This window comes from Bos indicus x Bos taurus, chromosome 9, assembly GCF_003369695.1.
Source record: "Bos indicus x Bos taurus breed Angus x Brahman F1 hybrid chromosome 9, Bos_hybrid_MaternalHap_v2.0, whole genome shotgun sequence".
In the NCBI taxonomy this organism is placed as follows: domain Eukaryota; kingdom Metazoa; phylum Chordata; class Mammalia; order Artiodactyla; family Bovidae; genus Bos; species Bos indicus x Bos taurus.
In genome coordinates this window covers 88,810,786-88,829,626 of record NC_040084.1, presented here as the reverse complement: position 1 = coordinate 88,829,626, position 18,841 = coordinate 88,810,786, and the positions used below count along the sequence as shown (strand labels likewise).

General features: G+C 42.8%; 1 protein-coding gene across 7 annotated transcripts in view; it reads left to right on the top strand.

The window, feature by feature from the left end:
- Positions 1–101: 101 nt before the first annotated feature.
- The window catches only part of RMND1 (required for meiotic nuclear division 1 homolog), a 34,530-nt gene continuing 15,790 nt past the window's right edge, over positions 102–18,841 (top strand). Inside the window, exons 1-6 of one of the 7 annotated variants that reach the window (XM_027551852.1) lie at positions 102–376; positions 3,997–4,050; positions 5,182–5,696; positions 13,159–13,267; positions 15,132–15,207; positions 17,755–17,794. In XM_027551852.1, the coding sequence (XP_027407653.1) occupies positions 5,190–5,696; positions 13,159–13,267; positions 15,132–15,207; positions 17,755–17,794 (732 nt within the window). In that variant the 5' untranslated portion in view covers positions 102–376; positions 3,997–4,050; positions 5,182–5,189. Of the gene's footprint in view, positions 377–3,996; positions 4,051–5,181; positions 5,697–12,446; positions 13,268–15,131; positions 15,208–17,754; positions 17,795–18,841 lie in introns of those variants that run through there. The other 6 variants (XM_027551854.1, XM_027551853.1, XM_027551855.1 and 3 more) reach the window with 6 other exon arrangements.

Genomic DNA, 18,841 nt, shown 5'->3' with positions numbered 1-18,841 from the left:
CGGCTCCAGGACCTAGAGATATCTTCCGGGGACGAAGGCGGGGACAGCTGAGGGCGACGAGAGGAGCGGAATCAGGAAGCGGGCGGAAGGCGGAAGCAAGCAGGGACCGGGACGTCTCAGAGACCAGGGAGCGGCTCGGGTCGCGGCGGCACGGGTCACGTGGTCCTGCGGTCACGTGGACAGGGCGACTCACGCTCCGCTGGGGCCAGGATCCCTGTGCGCCTGCGCAGTGCCGGGCGCTTGCTGGTACACCGGTCGGGATTGGGACTGGCTGCGGGGAGCGCGCCGGGCTGCGGCTGCTGCTCGGTCTCTGGTCTGCGGCCGGGCCGCGGAAGCTCGCGCTCCTTGCGCATCCCTCTTCTCGTCCAGCCGAGAGGTTAGTGCACTGCCTTGTTCTCCGAGCTTGTATGGTCCTGCACATTGGTGCCCGCCTTTGCTGCCTGCCTGAATGTCTTGGGTCACATGTTTCACCGGGACCGCGGAGGTCCCCTGCCTGTTACGGTGATCTTTGGTCGACTTAGTTGGAAGTAAAAAGCATTCCATCCATAACACATATGAATCTTTTTTTTGAGCCAGTGCACAGCGGTAACTGCAAAGATCATTTTGAGCAGCTTAAGGAATTGGAAGGCATGCTCCCAGATTAGCGCCTCTTAGCCATTGAATTGTAGCCTAGTTGATACAGTTTTCTTAGTTGGTGTGTTCTTAGAAGTAGGAAATGCATCCAAGAAATTGCATATTTAGGGATGCATGTTTCTGAATATTTCATTCAGAAAATATGAGTTGAATACGTATTGTGTGCTGGGCACTCTGGTCACAGTAGACACAGCTGAACAGAAGGCAACTCTATCCTCAAGGAGCTTATATGCCACAGGAGAGAGAGACAAAAATCTCCTTTCCTCTTTTGTTTCTTCCCGTTATAGCATTGTGACTACTTACTGTATATTTTGTAACATCAAGACTATATATTATAGCATTGTGACTATTTATTGTATATAATGGTGGTTTACCGCATATATTATCTGTCATCCCCACTGTGATGTAAGTTTCAAAAGACAGGGATTTTTGTCTATTTTATTTTCAGCTGTGTTAGCAAGTAGAACAATGTCTGGCACATGGCAGGAACTCAGTTCATAACTTGTGTGAGTTAATAAAGTAAGAACACGAAGTATTGGTAAATGATGTTAAATGCAGTGGAGAGATAGAAAGTGGAAAAAGCTAGTGCTGCTGTCTTTTTTTTCTTCTTCTTCTTCTTTTTTAATGGTTCTTTTTGCCTATGCTGGGTCTTTGTTTGGGCTCCTCAACTTCTTTTCCCTGCAGCATGTGGGATCTTAGTTCCCTTATCAGGAATCAAACCCAAGTGTTCTGTATTGCAAGATGGATTCTTAATCACTGGACCACCAGGGAAGTCTCTGGTGTGCATTTTGAATGAAGTGGTCCAGGAAGATGTCACTGCCTAGGAGGCATTTGAGCAGAGGTCTGAAGGATGTGAGGGAATAAATAGGTTTACAGACACCTGGGAGAAGAGTGTAAGGGTAATAAGTGCACAGATCCAGATGCCAGAGTGACTGGAGCAAAAGGAGTGAGGGGGAAAAAGCTGTAGGAGACATTAGAGTCATGGTAAAGGCCAGAGAAGGGAGGACCATGCAGTCCACGTTAAGGTCTTTGGCTTTTATTTCAAGTGAAGTGTGAGGCCATCATTAAACTTTACAAAGAGGGAAGAGAGAATCTGACTTTGTAAATTAGTAAATTTGGTTGCAATATTCAGAAGAATGTGAAGAACAGAAGCTGGGAACCCAGTGTGGATGCTGTGACAGTAATCCCTGAGCAAAACAGCAGCGTGGACCAGGGTGGTGGCCGGGTTGTTGAGGACCGGTCAGAGCCAAGCCAGTGGGACTTGCTGCCGGACTGGGTATGGAGAAGGAAGAGAAGCGCCCAGGTGGCCTGCAGGTGAGGGGCCTTAGCAAATATAGGATGTATTTGCTGCTTCACGAGTCTGGGGAGACTGTGGGAAGAGTAGGATTTGCAGGAAGGTTTCAGAAGCTCAGTTTTGAGCCTGTTACAGTTTTCATGCTTGTCGGAGTAGTTTAGGGATAAATATTTGCTATTTATCAGTGTGTAGGTAACTATATCAAACTGTGAGATTGGAGGAGATCAATGGGAGCTGGGAATGGAGAGGAAATGTGGCCCAAATTCTGAGCTTTGGTGTGTTACATTCTTGGAATGGGAAACCAGCAGGAGAGACAGAGGTGCACCCAGCGAGGATGAAAAGTGGCGAGTGAGGTAGGGGGTGGAGTGGTCCGCTGTATCCCATGTTGCTGGTCAGTGAGGGAAAACGAAGGCTGAGAAGTCTGATGCAGAGGTCATTGCTGGCCTTGATAAATGGGTTTTGGTGAAGTGTTAGGAATGAAAGCCTGACTGGAGCAGGTTCAGGGATATCAGAGAAGAAGCAATGAAGACAGGTGATAAAACTGCTTTTTTGAAGATATTTTAAAAGCTGCAGGTTCTGCCTCCCAAATATCACAGGGACTCATCCTTGTCCTCATCCTTTTAAAGGGAGATAACACATATGCGGTGATTTCAGTGTCTCCTTTGGAATTGCAAAGGCCAGGGACTTGCTTCCAGCTCTGCATGGCTGACTATAAGCAGTCCGCCCCAGTAAGCCCCCGTTTCCCCTGTGAAGTACCTCACGGGATTGTTGTGAGGTGGAGCAGAGGATTTGCTGGGTACCAGGTACTCAGGAAGCAATGTCTTAGTCTCTGTCAGTTCCTCCTCTACATTTTCACCGCAGATATGTTTCTTAGATGTGTATCTGACTGTGTGCGTCTCTCGTGAAAAGCTCTGCCTTCTCCCTGGTGGTGGAAGCTCGTTAGCATCGGTACTCAGGATCCAGCCGCTTCGGGGAGGCAGAAGCTGCACGTTGTCAAATGAACTGTGTACCTGGTGGGGGTGGAGGGTGGTAACTTGTTGATCCCTCTGCCCTTTTGAAACCCAGTTCAAATGTCACCTCTGATAAGCCCCATCCACCCACAGCCAGAGGTTCCTTTCTCTGCACCTGAGAGCAATTGATACGTAACTCTGTTATGTACTCATCACAGTTTACCGTTTCCCCCACTAGATGCTGAGTACTGAGATTGTTGTTATGTATCTGTATTTCCAGCCCCTAGCATGTTACTTTCTTAAACAATTGTTATTGATTTCCTACCACTGCTGATGCTAAGTCTCTTCAGTCTGTCGGACTCTGTGTGGCCCCATAGACTACTACAAGCTTACTTTTTTTTTTTGCCTGCTACGGGATCTTAGTTCCCCAACTAGGGATCCAACCTGTGCCCCTTTCCACTGAAGTGTGGAGTCTTAACCACTGGATGGCCAGGGAAGTCCCTCCAGGCTTACTTTTAAAGAACAGATGTTTTAAACTGTAAATAAGAGGGGAGATTATTTACGTACAGTATTTCTATTGGGTGGGTGTGTGTGTGTGTGTCTCACAACCTTTAGTCCTACTGCCATGCCCAGCCCCACCCTGAAAAGCATGTTCCCCTTCAAGAATCAGCTTGAATCTTTCTGGGAGCCTTTCCTGACTCTTCATGTAGAGTTAGGAGCCTTCTATTGTAGTTCTTTGGTGGGGCCTAGGGCTGCTCCACTCAGTTATAATGAGGCGTTTGCACACGCCTGTCTCCTTCAGGAGACCATTAGCTTGATGGTAGGAACCCTAGTCTTCCATGGGTGTATCTCTGGTCCCAGCTCATTGCTTATCTTATTGTAAAGGCTGAATACGTTTTTTTGGCCTTGGCATTGGGGATCTTAGTTCCCTGACCAGGAATCAAACCCACACCTTCTGCAGTGGCAGGGCAGTCTTAACCACTGGGCAGCTAGGAAAGTCCCTGAATACATTTTGAATAAAGGGGTTTAGAAGTACTAATTTCATTTTAAATAGTTGATATGCTAGTGAAGTAAATGAAGAGATCCTCATTACTGTTTTGTTTTGTTTTGTTTTTTGAGGTCCTTTTCATGTCCTTGTAACCCTCCAGAAAGAAGGCCAGAAGTTGACTACAGGTGATGGAAACATTAAAATTTATTTTTTTAACCTTTCAGTAGGCTTCAGTTGGAGAAGGAAATGGCAACCCACTCCAATATTCTTGCCTGGAGAATCCCATGGACAGAGGAGCCTGGCAGGCTATAGTCCATGGGGTCACAAAGAGTCGGACACGACTGAGTGACTAACAACAACACACTTCAGTAAGATGTATCTGTTTTGCAAATTGTTTTACAGAAATATACCTGTTACCCAGGAAAACACTATATGTGTTTTTTTAATTAATTTATTTTTTAATTGAAGGATAATTGCTTTACAGAATTTTGTTGTTTTCTGTCAAACATCAACATGAATCAACCATAGATGTACATATGTCCCCTCCGTCTTGAACTTCACTCCCACCTCCCGCCCCATCCCACCCCTCTAGGTTGATACACAGCCCCTGTTTGAGTTTCCTGAGTCATACAGCAAATTCCCATTGGCTTTCTATTTCACATATGGTAATGTAAGTTTCTGAGTTACTCTCTCCACACATCTCACCCTCTCTCGCCTCCCCTCCCCCCATGTCCATAGATCTGTTCTCTATGTCTCTTTCTCCATTGCTGCTGCTGCTAAGTCACTTCAGTCGTGTCCAACTCTGTGTGACCCCATAGACGGCAGCCCACCAGGCTCCCCCGTCCCTGGGATTCTCCAGGCAAGAACACTGGAGTGGGTTGTCATTTCCTTCTCCAATGCATGAAAGTGAAAAGTGAAAGGGAAGTCGCTCAGTCGTGTCCGACTCTTTGCGACCCCATGGACTGCAGCCTACCAGGCTCCTCCATCCATGGGATTTGCCAAGCAAGAGTACTGGAGTGGGGTGCCATTGCCTTCTCCATTGCTGCCCTGCAAATAAATTCATTAGTACCATCTTCCTAGATTCCATATATATATGTTAGTATATGATATTTATCTTTCTCTTTCTGACTTACTTCACTCTGTATAATAGGCTCTAGGTTGATCCGCCTCATTAGAACTGATTCAGATGCCTTTTTATGGCTGAGTAATAGTCCATTGTGTATATATACCACAACTTCTATATCCATTCATCTTGTATGTATTTTTTTAAGTTTTTTTTTTTTCTCAACTTGGAACTTTGAATTCTTGTCTTTTAGCTTGGGTTATGGTAATGTCAGCCAGACTTCTCAGAGCCCTGGCTGGATCTCGCCATATTCTGTCAAAAGCATGTCAGTGCCAAAGACTTATTCATCAAATGTTAAAACCACTTAAGGAATTTGAGACTGCAGCACGCACAGCCCTGACAAGAAATCAGAACTTGGATTTGTTCTTTCCTGATGCAGCAACTGGTGGTTTGAATAAGTCTCAGATCCTGTGGATGAACCAGAAAATATCAAATACAAATGTACTCCCTCCATTCAACACTGCGTGTTGCCAAGATGGAAAAGCTCACCTTCCAACCAGGAACTCTGTCAGTACTCACAGGAAAGTGACTCACAAACCAAATCTGCTAGGTTCTAAGTGGTTTATAAAAATATTAAAGAGACATTCCTCATCTGTGTCCACGGAAACAGTTTCTAAACAAGACTTTCCACAAATCAAGAGACCACCGAAAGCTTCGAGGACCAGGCAGCCGTCTAGGACCAATCTTCCAGTTCTGCCTGTGAACGAGGTAAAAACATGGGTGGTGGTAGCGCCTCTGTTCTCTGATGATCTCCCTGAACCCCTGTGTGTCCCAGCTTGGCCTCCCTGCCAGCATAGGAGAGCACCTGCTCAATGCTGCTTTCAGGGTCTTTGAAGCTTAGTAGTACAACCTGTTGGAGAAGGCGATGGCACCCCACTCCAGTACTCTTGCCTGGAAAATCCCATGGACAGAGAAGCCTGGTAGGTTGTAGTCCATGAGGTCGCTAAGAGTTGGACACGACTGAGCGACTTTACTTTCACTTTTCACTTTCATGCATTGGAAAAGGAAATGGCAACCCACTCCAGTGTTCTTGCCTGGAGAATCCCAGGGACGGGGGAACCCGGTGGGCTTCCGTCTGTGGGGTCACACAGAGTCAGACATGACTGAAGTGACTTAGCAGCAGCAGCAGCAGCAGCACAACCTGTTACCTCCAAAAGGAATCAGCATCGTAATTAGAGGAATTAGTGGTAGATATAAAGGGCTTCCCAGGTGGCTCAGTGGTGAAGAACCCACCTGCCAATGCAGGCGACACGGGTTTGATCCCTGGGTTGGGACAATTCTTGGAGGAGGAAATGGCAGCCCACTCCAGCATTCTTGCCTGGCAAATCCCATGGACCGAGAAACCTGGCAGGCTACAGTCCATGGGGTCACAAAGAGTTGGATGTGACTGAGCAGCTGAGCACGCACTCACCATATGTATAAAGGCAAAATAGAGGCAATTAAATATAAAAATGTAGTTTATAAAAGGATTAGTTAGTGGCCTAAGGAAATTTTGGAAAAGATTAGTATTAAGTTCACTTTAGGAATAGTGCTATTAAAAAGCCCCCACTTATGGAGAAGGAAATGGCAACCCACTCCAGTATTCTTGCCTGGAGAATCCCATGGACAGAGGAGCCTGGTGAGCTACAGTCCATGGGGTCTCAAAGAGTCGGACACACACACACATAAAAAAAAAGCCCCCACTTAAAAAAACTCAAACTGTAGAAATTCTATATTAAGTTTAAGAAAAAAATTTTAAGTTAACTGTGTAGACAGGTAAGCACTTCTAAGCTGATGATGACTGCGTGGGAGCAGGTGGCAAAGGACGTGGCAAGTTAGAATTGAAAAAGCAGAGTCAAGGTCTTTGCTTTTTTATCCTTCGAAGGTTGAAGGGGGTCCCTGTTATGAGGTTTATGGGAATTTCTCTACAATATACTTTTCCCCACTAAATGGTAAATATTTAAGGTGAAGATCAAGCCCTTCATTAACATGTGTATCTTGCATGATACTTAAAACTATGCCTGATACTTAATAAATGTTTATTAAACTGAAAAGGATGGAAGAGAAGCAAAGGAATCTTAGATGTCTGTATCATCAACATTAAAAATAGGAGTGTCAAATATTTAAAATTTCATGAGACATTCTGAATCTATCAGAAAACAGGTTAGGGTCGAAACAGGTTAAAATTTCGATTTTGAGAAGTAGACCCTGAGCATATAATTTGGTGGGTTTTTGTGTGTGTGTGTGTGTGTGTGTTTTTTTACTGTGAGGTTGACTTCCTTTAAAAATGTGTACAGGCCTTCTTGTCATATCCTCAGGTTGTAAAGTTAGGGGCTGATTAGTGTTAGTCACTGAGTCGTGTCTGACTCTTCGTGACTCCGAGGACTATAGCCCGCCAGGCTCTTCTGTCCATAGGCTAGCCCAGGCAAGGATACTGGAGTGGGTTGCCATTCCCTTTGACATGGGTTCTTCCTGACCCAGGGATCGAACCTGGTGTCCTACACTGCAGGCATCTTCTTTACCATCTGAGCCACCAGAGCTGGTAAATGATTTTTATTTGGATTCTAGCTTTGTTTACATTATTGTTTTGTTTCTTTCAAACCCAGAATATAAAGGGTGGGAGTTTGGGATTCATTCTACTCTCACCCTTTTCTTTGTAGCTCTTGAGTTTTTAATTACATTGTTTCGCTATGTGATCATCTGGGAAATTTAGCATTTAAGTAACTGAAAGAAAATTAAGTGTAGAAACCTGAATTATAGCAGATCGAAAACGGAGGATCAAGTCCCTTTTTTCTTTTGTTATATCTGGCAACCCAGAGCAGGATCAAGTGTCTAATGAAAGAAAGTCTGACAGAGTCAGAGATGTCACTTTTTTTTTTTTTTTAATAGTTGTTGGTTGTAAATTATCAAAGAGACATGATTTCTTTGGGTTGTCCATGGACTTGAAAGCAATTTTCCTAAATTCTGTTTTTTATTTTTCTTTAGAATTTTTTTTTTCTGCTTCCAGGAAAGGATTTGAAGTAGATTATCAAAATTTAGTGCTTCCATTGAGGTAATAAAAGCATTACATTTAAAACAGAGCAAGCAGCTGACATGAACAGAGAAAGAGATATTATCAGATACCTGATATGCATAATCCAGTTGAATGTTTAGTTTTGAGAAGCCCAGTGATTAAGGAAAAAGCAGGAATCCTCCTGGGTTGTACATTTCATGTTGTCTAACAAGAGAAAAAGAAAAACATAAGAATGTCTTGCAAGAAATAACTTTTTTTCCATCACCAAATTTAAGGCATCATTTGTTTCCTGGGTCCTGACATAGGACATGTTACATAATGTAGTAGCTGTGACTTTAGTTTGAGTTTTGCAAAAACAGAAAGAGTATGTTGTTTCTCTGGAAGCACAGGAAAATAATAGAAAATCTTTTCTAAGAGGTTTTCTGAAGTGATCTGAGGGACTGTGATTTTGGAGCATTGTTTTCTAATGATCTTAAAGGTGAACATAAACCATAGGTCGAAGACTAGCTTTTGTCTGCCCCGAGTATTTGTCTGCCCCGAGTAGTGGGCCCCTCCATTTCCTCGTGGGCATCACGGGGCTGGCCAGTCCCCTGTGGTGGCGGAGCCCTTACCTCCACTCTGCACTGAGTCAGGAAAGGACTCTACTTTGTACCAGAAAGAGACACGCTTTGTCTCGTTCCCCATGCGTGTACCTGAACTCACCCTCTACCCGCAGCCGCACGCAAGCACCTGAAACGGACTGCATGAGCCTAATTACTTACCTTCTATGTCGGAGTCAGCGCTTCACCTGGTCCCATTTGCAGAGATCCTGCCCTGTTGAGATAGTCAGCCTACATCCCATTGGCTCATCATTTATCATGACAGGGACAGTGCTCCTGGGTGGTCTGTCCTGTCTTAGAGGAGGACGATGCCGGAGGATGAGGGCCTCCCTGAGCGGCGTGGATGCTGGCCGGGGGGGGGGGGGACACCCAGTGGTGGCTTCAGGCTAGCACTACAGAGTGTTGTGAGATTAACTAGTGGGTGGTTAGTAGTTGTTTTTCCCCACTTCGGTTTGCTTGTGTAATGAAATAGAATCAATGCGTCACTCACGATCAAGGTACATGCCGTTCTGTGATGTGTTCGTGTCAGTTATTGGTGTGGGTGCCTGTGTATGGTGTGTATGTGAAAGGGCTTCTTTGGGTTGTACAACTCACCATGGGTTGTAGTCAAAAAGCTTAAAAGCTGAAGCCTTATACTGTGCTTAGTTGCTCAGGTATGTCTGACTCTTTGCAAGGCTATGGACTGTGGCCCGCCAGGCTCCTCTGTCCATGGGGATTCTCCAGGCAAGGATACTGGAGGGGGTTGCCATGCCCTCCTCCAGGGGATCTTCCCAACCCAGGGATCGGAATCAGGTCTCCCTCGTTGCAGGCAGATTCTTTACCGTCTGAGCCACCAGAGAAGGCCATAAGAGGCTTTATAGTAGTAATGTAAAATATATCTGTTTTATAACTTTGACCTGTAATCTGTACATGATCTTAGCCAGAAGGCTGTGAAGCGATCACCTATAATCTGTATATAACAGGAAAACGTACATTTTTTACCCCCTAGTAACATAGAAGTAAGATTACCAAAGAAGAAAAACCTTAATTTTTTTTCAGTAAAAGAACGTGAATAAAAATAAACTTTCTTTTTCAAGAAAAGTATTCCGTCAGAGTGTGTGATATTCTAAAACAAGAATCATATATAAATTTCTAGCCCCATCTGCTGGAATATGTTTTCTGTGACCAGAAGAATGAAACACTACACACACAGTGGTTTTCTTGGCTTTGGTTTGGTTTTTGTTTGTTTAACATTTTAAAATAGAAAGGCTTAAATATAAGTCATAAATCCAAGAACAATTTTAGGTTGGTTTGACACATTTATTTAAGAACAAGTTGTTGATCCCCATCCTAGTACCTGAAGTTCGCTATATATTAATATTTGTATTTGATGCCCAAAAAAGAATGGTTTATTATTTTAAAAAATCCAGAAAAAGACATGTCTGAAAGTGAAAACTTCTGGCAGAGTAAAAACATCTTTAAATGATGGGGGGGTTAACGTGGAGATGACACATACTGTTTCCCTTTACCAAATGGATTTAAATACAGTCTTGAAATCAAAAAGCAAAGGAAATAAAACTCCCCAAAGATAGGTCTAACAGGTCAAATTGGTAAACCTTGTGAATCGTTTATTCATAGAAGATTTGTAACTTAAACCGACTCAGGTCCCAGATGTTTAAGGAGGATACAGAAAGTAGCGTGGCGAGCCATAGAGGTTACGTAATGTTAGCTGAGCCATAGGCTGCGTGACACTGGCTGGAACTTTGAGCCAAACTAAATAGGAGATGGCGAGAGAAGGGAAGGTGACCATCTTCAGCAAATCTGCAAAGATCCTTGGAATGACTAAGTAAAAACAGACTGTGTTTAAAAATTTATAACCTGACTCTTTGGAGCTCAGCACATATTTTCTCATGGAAGTAGTGATTGATTGAGTGCTTTGACTTATGCCATTTTTGAGAATGTAAAACAGTGTAAGTTTTTTTTCTTCTTCTTCTTCTGTTTTTTTAGCACAGATGGGCCTGATCAAAAACAAACGTGGTGGCGAAGCAGGCGCGAGACAGGAGGGAGTGGGAGGGACAGTGTCAACTGAAGAACCTGGCCCCTTCCTCGACCCTGGTCAGTTACTGCCAGGTGCAAAAGATGCTAGAAGTCTGGATGTTGTGTCAAATGGCAACTTATTATTGATAATTTGTTGAGACCTTGAACACACTATGTGGGTGACTCTTAAGTTGGATAGTTCTCCCGGCTGCCAGCATAAGGCTCTGATGCTAGAGACAGCCAGCCAGTGCCATTTCCAGTACAATAATGGGAAGACCCTCCCCTGGACTAGCTGGTGATCTTCTCCTTATCTCCTGTCTCCTCCTTCATGCGTCCTGCTCTTCCCACTGCAGCCTAAACTAAGCACATCAGCTCTAGCGGCCCAAGAAGGAACTCTGACGTCAACTGGCTGCCCTGGGATTTTGTGTAGCACGCTTCTGAAGTTGTCAGGTTTTGCAGAGTAGAGCTTGCCTGCTGTGGCCTTTCCTGAGGCCTCTTACCTGGGGGATTCCTTTCTTTCAGTCACCTTAATCTCATATCCTGCCAGCTCCTCTTAATTCCACAGAGCATTAAAAGAACAGCTAGTGCCCGCCGTTCTAAATCTTGAGCACAGAACCCGTGTCTGTACTCCAGTAAGCAGCTTTCATCTGGCCGTACGAGTGCACGTGTTTTTGTCACAGTGCCTTCTTACCTCTATAATGACTGGGAATCAGGCTCATCAGATATGTGCAACTGGAGGGTCCCACATCCATATATCTCACATTTGGCAACAATTTCAGCTTTTTTTCCCTAACTGAGTGAAAATCAATAAGAACAGTGTTTTGCTTCTGAGTGGATAGTTTACTGATTTTAGGTTTTTCAGGTCCTCCGTGTATTCTTCTGGTGCTTTTTAAACCACACGTTAGAACAGATGGAAGAGGCAAAGCAGGGTGAAGTCATTTCTTGAGAAGGGGCCAGGAGTTAGGTAACAAAAGTAGGAGGAAGGAAGGAATGTATGTGCTACTTTTCTTAAATTGCATACTAGGAATGTAACAGAAAGGGAAAGAAATTAGGAGCCAAGATGAGTAAATCTTAGGAATAAATTTTGATGTAATGACTCATAAAACTCTTTTGACCAACACTGGGCCAAAGCACCATATGTACCAAAGACAGTAGACTCACTAATGTTCTGACAGGTGGATACTAAAATATAAAATTATGAACAAATGAAAATCCAGATGTAAACTACTTGATAGACTTTTTAACCCCCTTGCATTTTGATGCTTTAAGCATATATGTCCCCGGTGGCTCAGACGGTAAAGAATCTGCCTGCGATGTAGAAGCCCCGAGTTCTATCCCTGGGTCAGGAAGATCCCCCGGAGAAGCGAATGGCAACCCACTACAGTATTCTTGCCTGGAGAATCCCATGGAAAGAGGAGCCTGACGGGGCTATAGCCCATGAGGTTGCAAAGAGCTGGACACAATTGAGCAACTAACACAAACGTGTATATCTGTGCTGTAATAACGGCTGTAACAAATGTTGAACATTTGTGCTTGTCATGGTTCTGAACAGTTGACACTCATCAGCTTGTGTAAACTTCACAACAACCTTGTTACTCTGAGTCTTTTGTTGTTGTTTTTTTAATGAATCTAATTCTCTGCCTGACCTCTGAGCACCTCTACCTCTGCCCGTAGCTTTTGAATTTTATTGACCACATTCAACGGTGAGGAATTTATTTTACATTCTATGTAGTGACCCAGCATACCTACATATATATGTGACAGAAAACATCATAAAATAAAAGTCCTGACTATGAATTATGAACTCTAATATTTTCTATTTCATTCTGTTTTTTTTTTTTTTTTAAGCAGGATTGGGCCAACTAAATCAACATCAGGACTCAATGACAGCTTGTGACCTACAGATGGACAAAAGCACCGTGTGCTGGGCCATATGCTTGCCATGCGTGTATTGTACAGACACAACATAAATACCTACATGTACACACAAGTGAGACTCCTAGTGCAGAAGCCAAAGCACTCACCTCCAAACCTGCACTCATTCTCAGATCTGGAGAACTTTCAACCGGAGTGAAGTTAACCAGAGCAAAAACATCTGTAATTCCTTTGTAGATACAGACTAATCTCTGCCTGTTCAAGGCTAGTGGCAGATTACCAAATGACCTCAAATAATAATGCTGCTGGGAGCAAGAGCCATGGAAACTCAAGGTTGGACAGACTTTAAATAGCATTTCATCCTGGCGCCCATAGAATCCCTTAATCCTCTCTCATCTTTTGTTCAGTCTGCGCTTGAAGCACAACCGGTGGGGTTGGTTCCATTTTCATCTAGGCCATTTCATCTTTTTGACTAGCAGGAGAAAGTTCTTGCATAGGTTGAGCTGAAATCTGCCTCCCTGTAATGTCTTGTTCTCCGTCTTTCTCGCATCCCTTGTCCGAATCTTTGAGATGTTTGGAGAAAAGGCTCGCCTGCCAGCTTCGCAGCACAGAGTCCTCCTCCCTGTAGTGTGACAGCCGTGTCAGGCGCCTCTTAGTAACCCATGTCATGCCCCTCTCCCTGGTGCAGGACCTGATGCAATGCACTGCGTTTGCAACCGCAGATGAGTACCATCTTGGAAACCTCTCTCAAGATCTGACGTCCCATGGATACGTCGAAGTGACAAGCTTGCCTCGAGGTACATCTCCTTGAACCAGGGGCCAAGTATGTTAAAATGTATTAGAAAGTAATTTTCCTATGATAACTGTCTGAAATACATGTTTGTTTAGGTTTCATTTTCAATTTAAACAACAGTATCATAAAAGGGGTGTTAAATCTCTTTATGCAGATGACAAAGATAAGATTAAAATCAGTATGGTTCAGTCAGCTTTATTTATAGGATCAGTCTTATTTGGGATGATCAAAGGCCATGCCACTTCATTTCTGTCACATTTAAAAGTTATTAGTATTACAGAAGAACCATAAAATTAATAGAAATATTTTAAACTAACAGAATTAGTTAAAAGATAAACACAATATTTAAAAGGAGAATTAAACTGAGGGTTGTAGGGTAGTGTGAGGAACACTTTGAGAAATACATGAAAAAATAAGTGACTTGGAACACTTTGGAAAATTCATGAATTGACCTCAAAGTAGCAAAAATAGTAGGTGGAAAACCTCGCTGCTACACAGAAAATTTTTGAAAGTCACTGCCTTTAAGAAACAGTTGAAATGTCATGGTGCTCTTTGGCCTTGATGATCTGACCAGACTATTTGGTGGCAGAAAGAAATATAACTGACTTAGAAAAACAGCTGTGTCCAGGGCCCCCGAGATGAAAACTCGCCCTGGGGTCTTCTTGGCTGATTGCAGAGGCTGTCAGCAGTGAGGTCTTGTGCCTCACAGACTTGGCTTCTCACACCATGCCCTGGGTCTTGCCTGTCTCATTTGTGGTGTTCTCCACTGTACGTGTGAACCTTGCCCTCCATCCATCGATGTAGTATCAGTACTCAGGGAAGTGTGAGTGCACCGAAGTTTAGGATTTGGTCTCCACCTGAATCCTCCATTCCTCTATCAGGAACTCTAAAGATTTTAGGATCCTAAGTTTAGGCCAAGAAATTAGACAGCAATTTGCATATTAATTAGTATGTTTATTAATTGATAGATTAATGTGTTGTTTATAATTTATGATAGAATATAGTAAATACTACTAAAATAATATACAAAGTAACTACTTATTGGTGAATATTTATATTTAAAATGTTAAAATATTTTAATAGCTACTGATGACTGCTGTGGTAGTTCTCATGATTGACTTTGAAATCAGATATGTTTTAAAATGGCAGGTGTCTTTGTCTCTGTGTGTTTTCTATTTTCCACACTGTCTACAATATAATTTAAAATTCAGCGAAATTTTGAGCAGTTTGAGAATATTAAAACTATATTATTAATAAAATTGTAAAGGAAGAGAATATATTAATTGCTCCTCAACTTTTATTTCAAATTATTTATAAAAAGTTTAATTCTTTTTAAATTGAAGTACAGTTGATTTCCAGTGTGTTACTTTCAGCTGTAGAGCAAAGTGATTCCATTTTATATTCTTTTTCTATTATGGTTTATCTTAGGATATTGGACATAGTTCCCTGTGTTATTTGGTGGGACCTTGTTCTTTATTCCTTCTCTATAGAATGGTTTGTGTCTGCTAATCCCAGGCTCCCAATCCATCCCTCCTTCACCCCACTCCCAAATTCTTGAACCATAGTCATACTGAAGCTGAGACTTTAATAATTATCAACTTCTAGTGATTACTGAATCAAAATGGGCAAGAATGAGTTCTAAATAGCTCTAATAATAGTGTCACAGGTTGTTGAATATTTTGTTCAAGTAATTTCCTGTGGTCTTCTCATTTTATCATGTTAAATACTTTCAGAAACCTTAGTAGAAAGTGTGACTGTGTTGCAGAGCACTTCATGGTGTGTGAAGAAATGATCACAAGCACTTTGTTGAAGGTGACCCTGAAACCATGTGTCACCTTGTGACATAGCTTTTTGCTCTTTTATCACAGATGCAGCAAACATTCTGGTGATGGGTGTGGAAAATTCTGCAAAAGAAGGTGATCCTGGTACAATATTCTTCTTCAGGTAAGACAGGAGAGCAACCGCAGTGGGAGGTGGGCTGTGTGGCCAGGTAATGTGGTCCTTAAAGGTGCAGGTATACCTCATCTCTTAGCAGTAAATGTGCTCAGGATTTGTGATTAAAATTTATCCTTTGGCTGTTATTTGAATAAGAGAGTTTGTTAGTTTTAGGCATTTGCTGGTAAATCCTCTTATAAAGTAATGAATTCCCCCCCTCGCCCCAGGGAAGATATCAGGGACCTTTCATTCCTTGTGTTCTAAGTTAACTTTCAGCACTATGTCATCTTTGTATCATCTGTGCAAGTCATTTATACCATGCATGATTCGTGACAGTAAAGGGTGCACTTAACATGTTATCAGAAGAGAGCCTTGGACAAGGCTAAAGCAGGAACCACTGTTGGAAATAATGGAGCTCTGCAGGATGCAGGGATGGAGGGAACCGATGGCCTCCCCCACGTTCTGGCCTGTCTGAGAGCAAGAGGCTGAAGGAGGCTCAGGTTGAGGTCATCAACAGAGGCCCACTCGGGTAACTTGGAGTGTGCTTATCTTTATATATAAATCTGGGTTTTCATTTACTGAGAACATGTAAGCATGGTGTTTCCCATTCAGCTTCAGGGCTCCTTCTCACGTATACATGCTACCTGCCCTGCTGTCTTTTCTTCCTTGCCATTTTCTTCCTTTTCTTTCTTCTCCCTCTGAAACTCTTCAGCTAAAGTTTTAGACCACCTTACGTCTCCAGAGACTTCAGCCTGGGACCCTGCCTCACATACATTCATTCCTTTTCTCTAAAGGTTGTTTTAACACCAAATACTCTGGAGCAGCTGAGTAGGCATGGTGATGATAGTAGAAACCATTTAAAATCATCTCATGTTATCCTCACAACACTTGAAGAGAGTCTTCCCCCCACCGCGCACCCCCCCCCCCATTTTGCAGCTGAGGAAACCAAGGGTCAGAGGGATTGAAGTGAATTACCCACAGTCAAGGGACTGATAAGTGGCAGGACAGAAATACATGGAACATCCATAAAAATACAGACTTCGGTGAAGTTTCTATGGTCTTAGTTCTTACAATTGCTGATAACTGGCAGCCCTGTCTTTGTGTCTATGGGTGATTCATAATTGGGTTCAGCATTTAGTCTGAGTAGAATCACATCCCTTTTGACTCGAGTGAGGAATTTGGATTTCTCAGGTCCTCTAGATCAATGCCATCCAGTAGAAATACAATGCAGGCCACAAGTGCAAGCCACGTACATAATGATACATTGTTTCATAGCCACATCTTTAATTTAAAAAAATAACATGAGTTTAATTTTGAATAGCACTAATAAGAGCATCATATATTACCTAAAATTAATTTTACTGGTGCATTTTATATAATCCAGCATATTGAAACTATTATCATTTCTACATGTAACCAGTCCACAATTGATGAGATTTAGATCCTCCTTTTCTTCCTAAGTCTGTGAAACCTGGCACATGTTTTCCACTTACCGCAGCTCTCAGTTTGGAGCAGGCCTGTTTGAGGTACCTGTTAGTTACACGTGGTCACACAGGGCTTGAGCCCCATACCCTGCAGTTCCTGCGACCTCTCTTCTGCCTGGAGGCGCTTCTCTGAGCTAGTGCTCTGGCTGCTTCAGTACCTTCTCCAGTCAGCGTCCTGAGACCCTACCCTGGCCTTTTGCCACAGCTCACTCACTGCCTGGTCTCACTGCCTGTCTTCTTACCCCACCACCAGTCTGTCTGTCTGCATCTCTGTAGGCAGGATAATTTGACAGTAGGTAATTCTGACCACTACACTACCCTGCTTAAAATTCCACAGGATTTGACCAAATTCCTGATCACAGCAGGAAGTTCCTCCGGGGTTGTCTCTTACCACCTTTGTCTCTACCCGCCCTCATCCACAGCCACTCACACCACTAGCTCTTTTTTCTGCGACATCGCATGCCTGCCTCACACCTTCTCCCGGAGCTGGGATGTTTCCTCTGCTGTATCTCCTCCTCTCATTTTCTCGTTCGGCTTGGTAGTCTTGTACGAACAGTGTCCCTCCAGTGTGCCCCCACGTAGATCCTGCAACTCTTAGAATTCAGATTGCCAAGAAGTTGGCCAAGAAGTTCTTTGGGGTTTTTCCATAAGATGTTACTGATGTATATGTCTGGCTGAGTCCCTTTGCTGTCCACCTGAAACTATCCCAGCATTGTTTGTTAATCGGCTATACCTCAATACAAAATAAAGAATTTAGAATTTTTTTAAAAAATTGAATCAGGTTATGAAACAACCTAGATACGTGAAATTATGTAGTATTACAATAATTGTTACTCTGCAAACCACTTGAGAAATCCATGAATTTTTGAGGGGCAAAGTTTTTTAATCAAAAGTTCAAAAAATAGCTTTTGTTTATCATATCCATCCAGGGGCCATCATGTCAAATCCATAATAAATCATATTTTTTTAATTGGCATTCTAGATACATTCTAGAAGCTACCTAAAGCATGGCTCTGTGTGTGGCCCTGAAGAATGTATTCCACCTTTAACCAAGTTTATTCTTTTAAATCAGGGAAGGAGCTGCTGTGTTCTGGAATGTGAAAGACCAAACTGTAAGTATAAATACAGTGTGAAAGCATTAAAACTTAGTTTTCTGAGAATAAATTGTTAAGTAGCCCTCAATAACCTGAGCCATTGGATGATAAAATGACAGATAATCTTCAGTTTCTTTGCTCAGCATTACATGATGTTGATCCTAACACTGTCATCTTCCAAAATTGTCATTTTGACTACAGGTTACCTACATTTTCCGTTCTCTGGGCACACACACACTGATTTGTGGAGAATCAGAAGAATCCCTGCTACACTGCAGATAGAAGAAGTGTACTTCTCACATGATAGCCTACAAATGAGTAGTGTTCACACAGTTAACTGGAAGCTGGCTGCCTTGAGTTTTATTTTAGATCAAGATCAAGTTTTCTAGAACATTTTCACTCACTGGAATTCATTTCTTTAATATCCCAATCAGGATTTGTTTAATACAGCCTTTTCAGGGGCAGTTTGGTAATACACATCAAAACTTTGTGTTTAACTCAGCAATTTTACATCTAGAAAGTTACCCAAAGAAAATAATCACATTATAGGTGATGAATGATATACAGAAATGTTCAACACATTATTTACAATAGCAAAAATGAGAAATAACCAAAACACATAATAAGAGAAAGCTTGTTATGTAGATCTGTAGAATAAAATCTACTGTCTATCAGGTAGAATCTAGTGCTTAAAAGTCATGTGGGGAAAAAAGCCTGTTCCTGGGGGTTGCCTGGTAGGCTTCCCTGGTGGCTCAGATGGTAAAGAATCCACCTGCAATGTGGTAGACCTGAGTTCTATCCCTGGGTTGGGAAGATCCCCTGGAGGAGGGCATGATAACCCATTCCTGTATTCTTGCCTGAGGAATCCCCATGGACAGAGGAGCCTGGCAGGCTACAGTCTGTGGGATCTCAAAGAGCTGGACAAGACTGAGCAACTAAGCACAGCACAGCACATGATACAGTTAAATTAAAAGAGCAGGTTACAGACTATAACTGATATAATACCAGAGCTGTACTAAAAGTGTGCTTCGTATAATCCCAGCTTTACTAAAAAGAGGTACCCAC